General features: G+C 44.9%; 5 protein-coding genes across 5 annotated transcripts; 2 read left to right on the forward strand and 3 right to left on the reverse strand.

Moving 5' to 3' along the window:
* Positions 1-1,953: 1,953 nt before the first annotated feature.
* On the reverse strand, positions 1,954-3,498 carry RhiXN_11751 (uncharacterized protein; the record flags this gene model as incomplete). Its single annotated transcript, XM_043331566.1, has 4 exons — positions 1,954-2,845; positions 2,893-3,289; positions 3,347-3,406; positions 3,462-3,498. The coding sequence occupies 4 exons, from the start codon at positions 3,496-3,498 to the stop codon at positions 1,954-1,956; spliced, it is 1,386 nt and encodes a 461-aa protein (XP_043185076.1).
* A 1,395-nt stretch (positions 3,499-4,893) lies between these two features.
* On the forward strand, positions 4,894-6,918 carry RhiXN_11752 (spindle pole body protein; the record flags this gene model as incomplete). Its single annotated transcript, XM_043331567.1, has 9 exons — positions 4,894-4,961; positions 5,019-5,157; positions 5,232-5,267; positions 5,325-5,414; positions 5,465-6,008; positions 6,061-6,168; positions 6,246-6,542; positions 6,590-6,822; positions 6,874-6,918. The coding sequence occupies 9 exons, from the start codon at positions 4,894-4,896 to the stop codon at positions 6,916-6,918; spliced, it is 1,560 nt and encodes a 519-aa protein (XP_043185077.1).
* A 376-nt stretch (positions 6,919-7,294) lies between these two features.
* RhiXN_11753 (uncharacterized protein) lies at positions 7,295-7,679 on the reverse strand (the record flags this gene model as incomplete). Its single annotated transcript, XM_043331568.1, has 3 exons — positions 7,295-7,410; positions 7,467-7,497; positions 7,560-7,679. The coding sequence occupies 3 exons, from the start codon at positions 7,677-7,679 to the stop codon at positions 7,295-7,297; spliced, it is 267 nt and encodes an 88-aa protein (XP_043185078.1).
* A 476-nt stretch (positions 7,680-8,155) lies between these two features.
* RhiXN_11754 (uncharacterized protein) lies at positions 8,156-9,090 on the forward strand (the record flags this gene model as incomplete). The annotated part of the gene is made up of 4 exons (XM_043331569.1): positions 8,156-8,302; positions 8,354-8,407; positions 8,458-8,544; positions 8,611-9,090. The coding sequence occupies 4 exons, from the start codon at positions 8,156-8,158 to the stop codon at positions 9,088-9,090; spliced, it is 768 nt and encodes a 255-aa protein (XP_043185079.1).
* A 209-nt stretch (positions 9,091-9,299) lies between these two features.
* RhiXN_11755 (major facilitator superfamily transporter) lies at positions 9,300-11,369 on the reverse strand (the record flags this gene model as incomplete). The annotated part of the gene is made up of 15 exons (XM_043331570.1): positions 9,300-9,380; positions 9,435-9,552; positions 9,607-9,664; positions 9,720-9,852; positions 9,909-9,968; positions 10,019-10,066; positions 10,116-10,291; positions 10,338-10,502; positions 10,552-10,655; positions 10,708-10,787; positions 10,849-10,905; positions 10,965-11,025; positions 11,082-11,108; positions 11,167-11,177; positions 11,232-11,369. The coding sequence occupies 15 exons, from the start codon at positions 11,367-11,369 to the stop codon at positions 9,300-9,302; spliced, it is 1,317 nt and encodes a 438-aa protein (XP_043185080.1).
* Between the last annotated feature and the right edge of the window lie 66 nt (positions 11,370-11,435).

Consider the following 11,435-nt stretch of genomic DNA (forward strand, 5'->3'; position numbering starts at 1 on the left):
ACATGGAATGGACTAGCGTGCGTTGACGAACTCCAATGATAGATCGCGACGGTCTTGGCACTGTATCCAGGCGACACGTTAGAGATGGACCGAGTGAGCATGCCAAGCCATCCCTGTTTCGACAGTCCAGCAGCGGAGTAGAGATGAAGACCAAAGGTAGTTACCGTATATAGGTACCGGGTACAGCTTAATTTGTCACACCCACCGATCATCCACGCAAGCGGTTGTCGAATCAGCTCCGATTGATTGTCAACCTGCCAGGTCAGAGGCTAATTCGACAACGTAGGTGCGCCGTGTAGCAACACAAACTGGGGATTAATATTTATAATATAGCTCCCATATCCCTTGCTTTTTGGTCATTCTAGTCACGACTATCATTTTCCTCTTAACATCTCTGTAATCTATTGATTCTCTCTCTATATATGAAATATGCTGCGAAGATGCCCAGTCACAGTCAACGTAGTCTCACGATTTATATCAAATATCATCATAATCTGTGGCACGTTAAATTTGAATTGATTTGGAGACGCCATTGAGAGAAGTTAATTATTGTACTCCAATTTAGTATTCAAGAGAGCTGGATACCCTAGCGTACAATACACAAGACTATACTATCATCCTCTCTTTGCTAGTAGCACACAAATCATTCCAACCCGTTTCCCCATTGTCTAGTAAATTAACTAAATAAGATAAGTATCAGATCTTCAAGCAGGTTTAAATAGTACATCGAACCTAGTAACCAGCGTCTCCTGATACGGTAAGGTCAGAAGGTTGAATGAACACGATTAGAGATTGAATACGAGCAGAATTTTGCGCATTTGGAGATGAGATGGATGTGGAATCTACCCTTGAGAGTGATAGTATACTTCTTTACGCACCCCAAAATTAACCATGTGAGAGTTATCAAATAGTGATAAAAAGTGTAATAAATACACATATATAGTTACTATTTGTTCAGTCCTCTGGTACTCAATATGGTGCTATACTATATAACAAAGTCTACAGTATGAACTCTAAGCTCGTATGGGACATTGTGTTGAAGGCTCTGGACTTGCCAGATCCAAGCCGCTCATTGATGCAAGGATTGTTGTAATATCAGTATCATAACTAGATAACCTGTATACGTGTCCACGTGACGCGTTTGTGTCTGTTTGTCCTATTCGCATATATGCTCACGGAATTTTTCATGTAAACCTCAGTTCGCTATAGTCGAAGCTGAGGTAAAGTACGGATTGTTTTCTATCTTTTCATGTTATCTCACAAGTACCTGTAGTATACATTACATCTAGGTACATTGAATAGAGTTCGCTATATCATAGTCGAAGCTGAGTATACATTACATCTAGCATCGACATACCTGCGCATCAACAAGGATTGGGCGTATATATCATTCGTGTGATACTATTTTATTCGAGCCTAAATATAATATGAATACCGATTTCAATACTAGCCAAGATTTCGCATCCTTGAAGAAGAATGAGAGAAACGTTGTAACACGCACATTCCCTGGGACCTGTTGCTCAGACGTTGCATAACATGGATATCGCCCCACCGTGAGCATTTTGATGCTGATAGAGGTAAGCTCGTTAAGAGCGCAGTAACATCCTGACATCAATATTGAGGAGATCCGGCACGCTAATTGCGCATCGCTTAACATTAGGGGACGTGAGTCGGGCTGGTGGAGACATGTACGCACAGGCCAGACCTAGGTGAAGGGCCGTGTTAGGTATGGACATACACACGAAAAGCCCACAAATTTAGAATATCCTTTCACAAAATGACAACTTAGTATTTGGTAGCTGAACAACATATATACTATTAACAGGCGACAGCGAGAATGACAAGAAATGATTGCTGATGACAATGGACAGCGACGAATATCAACAAAGCATAAAAAAACAAAATACAGCCATAGGTATACGGTAACTGGTATCGTCTCATATCGAGCCTTGGTTAATTCCTCCGTTTTCGGTTGTACTTGTTGGGCTTCCTACTGGCCTTCAGCCACTCTATCATCACCTCCTCATTCCGGTTCCTTTTTTCACTCCGGTACCACACCTGAGCTTCCGGCTCTTCAATATCTTTCATAATCTGCTCATCAATCCGCTCGTCATCCCACTCAGTCGCATTGCTCCCCATAGAGTCCCAGTTACGTAGTGATTTGATCCATTCATCATGTCGATGCATGGCCAAGTGACGAAGCCATTCTGCCTCATTTCTAGGGAAGAACCCCATGCTTTTACGCTTGTTTTGAGTTATCTCCATCAGCCACTCGGGATCTTGATTTGAGCCTAACATAAAGCAAACATCACCCAACTCAGGGCCAATGTACTTGCAAGCAAAGTTCTTAAGTGACTTATTCTTCTTGGCAATTGGTCGAGCATTTTTAGCCTTGTTGATCTTTGACAGAGTATAGTAGCGCTCTCCTAAGCCTATCAATGACCCATAGCGATTGTTAAGAGGGATGACTAGCTCATCACAATCTAAAACCAGGCTACTGGATCCGGAAGACGGTTCGTTTGCGGAGCCAGAGCTTTTGGCCGAGGAACTGCCAATAGAACGAGTGGGACGCAAACCGCTGGCGGGCTTCATGTGCTTGGGTACCGATTCTGGCATATCCACGCAGAATCTCTTGCGTTTCAGATCTTTGGGAAGTGCCGGGGGTGGCATGGAGCTGGATGATAGGGAAGGTTTGGGTAATAACGGAGAGTGAGAGTTGTCCCCATAAGGGATATAACTTTCCGACTTGTTTGTGGCGGTACAAGTTTGCCTGTTGGGAGCCAGGGGCTTGAGGGCCACCTTCTGACTGGGAGTGAACTTATCAACAAACGTATTGTTTAGAATACTTTGAAGATCGTGATCAGAGACTTCGGGAAGAATGGGGAGCCCCACGAGAGTATAGAAGGTTCGAGGACTACAGGTGTGGGCAGCCCCTGAAGGGTAGTGTCGAGATCCAACAGCTGGTTGGAAACGAAATCGTTGTCGCACGAAGCAGGAATCTTTGCATTAGACACCGGCCACTGAGCTGGAAAGTGAAATGGATCGCGGACAGACATATCGCAAAGATTATCATGGGGGTGCATATCGCTCAGGTTTATGAAGCCATAGTTTTCTAAGCCGTAAACGGGGGGTTGATCGAAAGCAATATCGTGGTTAAATGAAGCACTGGTATCGAGTTGAGGAAAATCCTGGAAGCTCAGTGGTTGTGATACGATAATCGATGGCAAGGTCTGATTCAATGTGGCGGCTGGTAACTCCGGTTGGGTTAAGCTTGTCGAAGGAATAGTATCTTTAAGCCAAGTAGAATTAAATACGATGGTAAAATAACCTCAATAGAGATACGTACTAGCTTGTGGAAACAACTCGCATGCGTTTTTTGTACTTTCTTTGTATAGAGGCAGATGGCCTATATAGATGGTGAGCACTAATATGAGCTCCACGTTAAGACTTGTAATACATACCTTCAAAGAGGTCGCCTGTCGAGGTGTTATAAGCCATATCCGAATATAGTTGATGTGGTATGTTCAAGCCAGCTTGAACAGAACCGTCAGCAGGTGTACGAGGGGCAGCGATAGATTCTGCAGGCGAGCTCAATATTGGAGGAGCAACAGATACTGTGTCGCCCAGCGCTGAAGATCAATATTAGTGGAGTCGACTGCTCGAATTTGAGGCAGGGTCAGATCGAATGGCGGAAGGAGATCCTGAGAGCCCCACGCATATTCGTCGTTGATACAGTGAGACAGATCGAAAGAGTCAATCATGGTGCAAGGATCTGGGGAATTCAAGTGCAACAGGTCGGTTTATATGCACCAAGTCCATCCAGAGTTAGCATGAGGGTATAACAACAACACCACATCACCCATGTTGTGTGGTCCAATACACACTTTGTGGTTTCTATGTGCATTTTACCACATGAGCTCTAGTGTCAGTAAGCCTCGATCAGGGTCAAGTACAAGGGGGACATAAGAAAGTAGGTTAGCCAGATCAGGATCAATGGAAGCCGTTGTGACCCCGAGGTCCTATGGGCGCTTAATGGTATCAATTGATCATGGACCGGCCAAAGACATCAGGTCTAAGAGGATCCGGAGCTAGTATAATAGCGACAAGGCGTCATTATTAATGAGAGTTAGACTCCAGGAAAGACAAATCCAAGGTAATGATAGTGTTTTTTTGAGGGGGGGGGGCTGTTCCGGGTGGATTTATTCGACTGGAGATGCTTCACAGATCTACAGGACCCAGAGAGCACTTTAAATCTTAGTGATTACATCGTGTAGGCAGATTTATATTTATATTAGCAGTAAAAAGTGTCTCCGCCCCTTTTAAGCTCTTATATGCTGGAGCCCCGACTTACATGGCTAATGAGTGGATGGACCCCGTTTGATCACTACATTTACGTACCCAATCGAAAGCTTGAGCCTCTATATCCCATCATTAGTCAACACGCTTCTTGTAGTATCGGCCGTGTCCTGTATCTTAGAACGAGGGTACGGGGAAGCTCGATATGAAAGCTTCACTATGGAGTAGCGAGTATTTCAGTGCAAGTTTGCGTGCAAAATGGTTCGCAAGGATTTAGAAGCTTATATTTCCACTTTCAGGGATAGGTCTTACTGTATACTCAAGTTCCGCATAATAATGTATCTGGACCTTTGATTACACACGTACTCCGAATGTCACCAGGTTAACCACTCCTGACTATAGGATCACTCCGTTTGCGCCCCCTTAATAGACCAGAACTTAAACCGAATACGATGAGCTTATGCGGAGCAGCCAAAAAGCATTGATATTACTCGTAGTTTTTTCCGACAGCGAACATTTATGCCACACCAATAATAGCTGATTTGTTTTGGACATTTATTGCTTACGCGCCGCGGTCACGTGTCACTCAGGTTTACTATGGAGTCCACCACCAGGCTGACCCCCGATGATCGACCGACAAAGCGAGCCAAAACCGAAGAGCCAGAGTACGTATCACATAGGTGTATTAAATAACTGATGTACTAAGATGGCTGTCCATTTAGTGAGTCTATGGCCATACCCGAATCCAATAGTATTAAAAAAGAAGAGCCTACGTTAGACGATCTGGATGACGAGGACCCATACGCAGGATACGACGAGAAACAAGAAAATACACGAGCAGCGGACTTATATCTTGATACCGTAAGCCTGCAAATCATCTGATCGATCTGTATCTTCCCTTCACTTTGCCCTTCAGCTTACCGCCACTGAGCCAGGTAAACCGTGCGGCCCTCGACTTTGATTTTGAAAAAGTATGCTCAGTATCTATGTCAAACCAAAATATCTACGGATGTCTCGTATGTGGAAAGTATTTCCAAGGGCGAGGGAAATCGTCCCATGCGTATGCACATTCAATTCATGAAGACCACCATGTGTTCATTCACCTCGAGACCACAGAGGTAATCTAATCACTATATGTTCCCATACAAATGTTTATAATATATTGTAGGTGTACGTCCTTCCTGATGGGTACCAAGTCTCCGACCCTTCACTTGACGATATCAAATACGTCCTCTCACCTCGTTTCTCGCCTGCCCAGATCGCCAAACTACGCACAGACAACATACAGACATCTTACGACCTGATGTCAAGGCCGTATATTCCCGGATATGTAGGGCTTCAAAACATAAAACGCAATGACTATCTGTCAGTAATTGTTCAAGCATTACTACATGTCCCACCTGTAAGGGACTTTCTATTGGCAATGGATGGATCTACCGTGCCTACGCCGAAAACAAAACCGAGCGCCGCTCCCATAAAACCGGTCAAACAGCCTTCGGAGCTTGTGCGTCGGTTCGCAGGATTAGCTAAAAAAGTATGGAATCCTCGGCTATTCAAATCTCAAGTAAGCCCCCACGAGTTTTTACAAGAAGTGGCGAGGGTGAGCGTAGGCAAATTCAAAATCACAGAGCAAGGCGATCCGGTTGAGTTTTTGGGATGGTTGTTAAATAGAATACATGCAGACCTTGGAGGAACTAAGAAAAGGGGATCCAGTGAGTATTTTTTAGTTGGAACGTTCGGGCGAAATGTTTAGCCTGTGCCCAGGTATAATTTATTCGTCGTTTCAGGGAGAGGTTAGATTAGAGACCCAGCAGGTTATAGTCAAAGCCGATGCGGCAAGCGGGGTCAAACCTCATTTCGATATTGACCGAGGTGAGTAGTTGGTGCTACTCGTCATTATTATATCTGCTCTGTTCTTCATAAACTCAACGATCACTTTAACCTCTTAGAAATTAAGCAAACTACAACGCCTTTCTTGTTACTTGCCCTCGACCTCCCGCCACCACCTCTCTTCCAGGACGCCGTTGAGAAAAACATCATTCCGCAAGTCTCGCTGGCTTCGCTTCTGGCCAAATATGATGGCAAGACGACGCAGGAGTTTGCAGGCCAGCTGAAGAGATTTAGATGCACGAAGTTACCACCGTACATAATTCTCCATTTTAAACGATTCACAAAGAACAATTTTGTAGAGGAGAGGAATCCAACAATTGTCAACTTTCCGATTGACGGAGTCGATTTCAGCCAAGGTATGTAAAACAGTGTACTAAGAAAGACGCTCGAACACTAATTTGAGCCACAAGTGCTGGAACGTTCGCCCGAATTAGCCAATGCACCATTATTTATGACCTGGTCGCAAACGTCACACAAGAGTCAGCAGCTGGGACGACGCACGACAAAGAAAGTACCGTGTGGAAGATTCATTTACGGGCTGGGCGAGGGGAGCGCGAACAGTGGTTCCAGATCCAAGACATGATTGTGGAGGAGACGAGAAAGGAAATGATTTTCTTGGGGGAGACTGTTGTACAGGTTAGTGAGTTTGATTCTGAAGGTTCGGTCCAGAACTAATGCTAGCGACAGATCTGGGAGTTGAGTCGACGGGTGCCTGTGAAAGGAAAAGCGTAGAGCCTGGGTTGGGTCAAGTAATGTACCTTGTCCTATCTGGATTCAGGCGTTTTGTGCGATGTGTACCCTGTTGCACAATATGGATCGTAGAGCTCAGAATTTCCATTCTGCTGGAGCCCCATCACATTGCGGACTTAGCGCATGCCCATTATGTCTAGATTTCGCCCAAAGTAGCCAGCTCCCAGTAAATTATAAGCGAGACGCAAAGATACAGCAGTATGGCCATACAGATGGCAGCGTCCAGTTGAGGTAGCAAAACATGCAGCAATTAATACATCTCAAGACTCATGCCATCGTGTATCTCGTAGTCGGATAATGTAATATGATCCTTATAGATGGTATACCTGTGATCGAGTGTTAGTTGAATACGAGGATGTTATATAGGTTCTTGCCATTTCTTAAGTTGGATCTTGCTTGCGTCGGTGCCCGTCTGAGCAGCAATAAGCTTCTTCAAGTCTCCAACAGTATCATCAGGACTACACTTGACACGGACTAAGCAAATAGCGTCAGTAAGCCGTCCTTTGCCTCGTCACCGCGCAATCATATACCTTTCCTTCCAAGTCGATCGTTGGCAATGACCTACGACAGAGAGAAAGTAAGTTTCCCTTTGAGTGTGGCCTTGTCACGAAATTAAAGCTCACTTCGATCAAAGGCATGATGGTGGCTGGTGACTGAGTGTAGTAACTGAGCGGTTTGGGCAACGTCTGATTAGATAACCGTAGCGCTTCTGAGAGCGGAACTCCGTCACCGTGCACTGCCATCTCACATGATCGGGGTCGAAAACGACCGAAGACGCTCCTGTATTTAGGTTAGTTATTGACAAGGAACTCAACCCGAGCGTTAGTTGACTTCGCGTATTCTCTCCCCCCATAGCTTAGTTACTACAAATGCAACCTGACTCGGAATTGTCGGGAGAATCCCGTCATACTGGTAGACGCAAGAAGCGCCGGAGCCTTTCAGACAGTATTGGTCTGGTCGGGAGTTACACTATTGGTTGGGCGGCGCCTACCGAACAGGTCCGATATCTCGTTGAAAAGGGGGATGCCATACGGTGGGTTGGGTTTCGGGACGGGTTCATGAGTAAATGGACCAATTTGAACATTGTAGTATGTATATCCTATTGTAATTCGAATACCTGAGCTGACGTTTAATTCTCTGCAAGTGTGGTTTGATAATGGGGTAGGGTGTTTTAGTACCGGAGCAGTAGTTTAGAGGTGACTAATATCGATGAAGTGCTATGTCTACTATCATGTTCGCCGACGTCGAATTAGACGCTGTTGCGTTCGGATTTGGTGTCGTCTCGCTGCTGAGCAGCTTAATTTCTATCGGCTTCGGAACCGGGTTGATGTATGTCTTAGGAGACGTTGCAGGAGAGACTCTCAAGGTAGATCTTGCATATATTTACAACTGTATCAATTCATCTAACCTTGAGTAGAAAATAGGAACACGGTATCCGATTTTATTCGTCTTTGCGCTTTCGATTCCACAGGTATATTCAATCCAAGTTCAACTATCCACTACTAACTCATAGCTCGATAGGTCTGGGCAGGCATATGTATCGTTACATTTTTCCTTTGCACTGGTGTATTTGCCTGGAACGCATCTGATAAAGGGTGGACAGCCAAGGTTTGAAACTGAATTACATCGATTTGGTGGATTGTGATCTGATCTCAGCTGCCGCTGTACTTCTAGGCAGGAATTATTCTCTCTGCAGTACTCACAGTTGGTCACCTTATTGCCTTTGCAAGATTGTTCCATAAACAACACACTGTCGAAAATCTCATTGATAACGAAGGTGATGGTGGAATGGAGCACAACATCCATATAGCCCACCTAGCTCAGCGAATGGCAAAGTTTTCGGACGAACCTGACCAAGGAGAACGTAAAAATCGCCCAGAATTTTTGGACTTCACCGCTCAATATGGAGGATCTGGTCTGGGTCATTTTAGGAACAGTCCACCTGGGTCAATGTCGGCTGGGATAGAGCAACAGCTAGGCAAACCGGTTGTTCAGAGTCCAGATCCAATGGTCCAAGAGTTTCAGATGGGCTCGAGAAGAAGCCCTAATGTGACGCGATCGTTGAATACAAATGGAAATGGTGATCGGAATGGTAGTGAGCGCTCGAGAGTGTCTGGGGGATTGTTTGACGCGACAGAGGGGATGACCAAGTAATCTGAGTCCCGAAGCATGAGAATATGAAACAGCTGAGTACTAGTTGGCTCTGTATACATACAATGTTTTGAAGTAAATGAAATAGTTTGATACATTATCCTTATATATGCATTGTCATATAATACTCCGGTGGACACCATTAACGGCAATTATGATTCGTTTGCATATACAAGTATAACAATGAGGCCTTAACCCGAGTACTAAAACTTCTAAACCAATCCAGTGCCCTTTCTCTTTGCTTGAATTCCCCGGGCAATGACCAACATAATACACCCGCCCATAACAACGACCTGTTGACAGACATCATTAATAATTTAATAGAAGAATATCGGGTTACGACTTACTCCCGAGAATACGATGGGCTTCCACCATGTCAGTTCATGAGTGAGAAGCGCGCCGGCGATGGGAGTGCCTGTGAGCCCTGCAAAGCCTACAATGGCGAATGCGATGCCCATTCGTATACTACAACGTATGCCTAATCAATGCAAATCCCACTGGAGGAAAGGTTGAGCCTACCCAATTTCATGAAATCCGTTCGCAAGGGAAATGAATACGGGCGAAATGAGCGATACATCTATGGAAAAGTTGGTTTCAGCTAGCCAAATCACGCTTGAATACAACAGACTTACAAGCTCCAGAGAAGAATCCATACAGAATCGAAAAGATGATCAAAGCAGCAGAGGACTTGATACCAAACATGGCAAAGATGAGGATAGCACTAATTCCCGAGCAAGGAATCAAGAGGTTGAATGGACCGAATTTCTGTATTACCACAATCAGCCCAAGTAACGCAGGCATGGATTGAAACTTCGACTCACGTCAGCGATAAAGTTTGGAATCGTTCGGCCGAATATCGATGCCGCGTTGAGGATAGCCAACTGTTTAATGTTAGACTTATTTCATAAAAGGATGAATGATATTCACTTACCGAGTAGAAAGCTAGTGATTGGTCGATTCCATGTACAACAGCGAATAACTTTCAAGAGTTCAGTTAGATTCAAGGACTTCAGGCGCTCAACACTCACTTGGATATAGAAAATGGGCAAGAATAAGCCCATCATTACCAAGAATGCACCAGCAATCGCGAAAAGATAAGTAGAATCCCTCATTATGGCTTTAAAATCTGGGGGTGGAGTAGGGGGGCGCTTTGATTTAGGTGGAAGTCGAGTCCGCATCAAGAGGTTAGCAACAATGAGACAGCCTGTATGCTGATTAGATGAATCAAGCTATTCGAAATTAAGGCTCACCCAATACCACAAATGCAGACGACCGGACGCCCCATGCAAATCCGTAACGCTCGAATGTTTTGTTTAGCATGATTGGGAAAACAATTCCACCACATGATGAGCCGCTGACTACTATTCCCATCGCAAGAGAACGGCGTCTTGCAAAATGGTGCGAGATCACACCAACTGCAATCAGAATGAGATATATGCCAGATATGCATGAGCTAACACATACTCGAGGGCAAGAATACCAGACCAAGAGAGATCCCGAGGCCGACAGCCTGGGGTAAGAACACTTGGTAATATTGGTTTTGCTTTGCTAGCGAGAGCATGAATAGACTGGGTACTTGTCAGTCTGACATTAGGAGACAAATAAATAAAACAAACACACCAGAATGCATATAGGATGGATCCAAAGCTAACAGTGGTATGAAAGTATCCTTCATCGAACAACTTGCCTGAAACAAGTCCCTATTTCGCAATTATCTCCGTCAGGCCTTCAACCCCGGCTCCAACGATCCGAAACACATACCATCAGGAACTGGAGGCACAGTTGAGTCGATCCGATCCATGCAATTTCGGACGAGGTCTAGAAAGGATAATTGAGCGACAATGTCGGAAAGCAAAGGAACTCAAACTTATAATTACTTTATTGGTCATATAGATTCGGGTATAATAATCCTCATAGACCCCAAAGGCGTTCACATATCTAAGCGATGAGTCAGTTCGATAACTCAGTGATAGCTATAGGTTATAAACACGCACCCAAACGAACAGAAAAGAATAAGCCATCTGGAGGCCAAGTTAGGGATGGGTTACCCAGTTATCCAAGATACATCATTGTACTTACGCTCCAGCAACCTGGTTAAATCGCGTTAGTTAACTACTAGGCATACCCTAATTTTTTGCACGTACCGTGGCCCATGCTACCGCTCCGCCATCGGGAATTTGCGGCGGTGAATACACTGGTGCCTGCTTTTCGTTATCGGTAGCTATTGTGTTGGACGCGTCAAGAGTGGCGGTCTCGGCGTCAAGTCGTCGATCAGTGTCCATTACGTGCGTCAGGTGCGCGGACGGAGAGCGATAGCACAACCCGATCCCAGAGAAAGCGCCTCAGCT

The sequence above is a fragment of the Rhizoctonia solani genome, chromosome 12 (assembly GCF_016906535.1).
Source record: "Rhizoctonia solani chromosome 12, complete sequence".
Taxonomy (NCBI): Eukaryota; Fungi; Basidiomycota; class Agaricomycetes; order Cantharellales; family Ceratobasidiaceae; genus Rhizoctonia; species Rhizoctonia solani.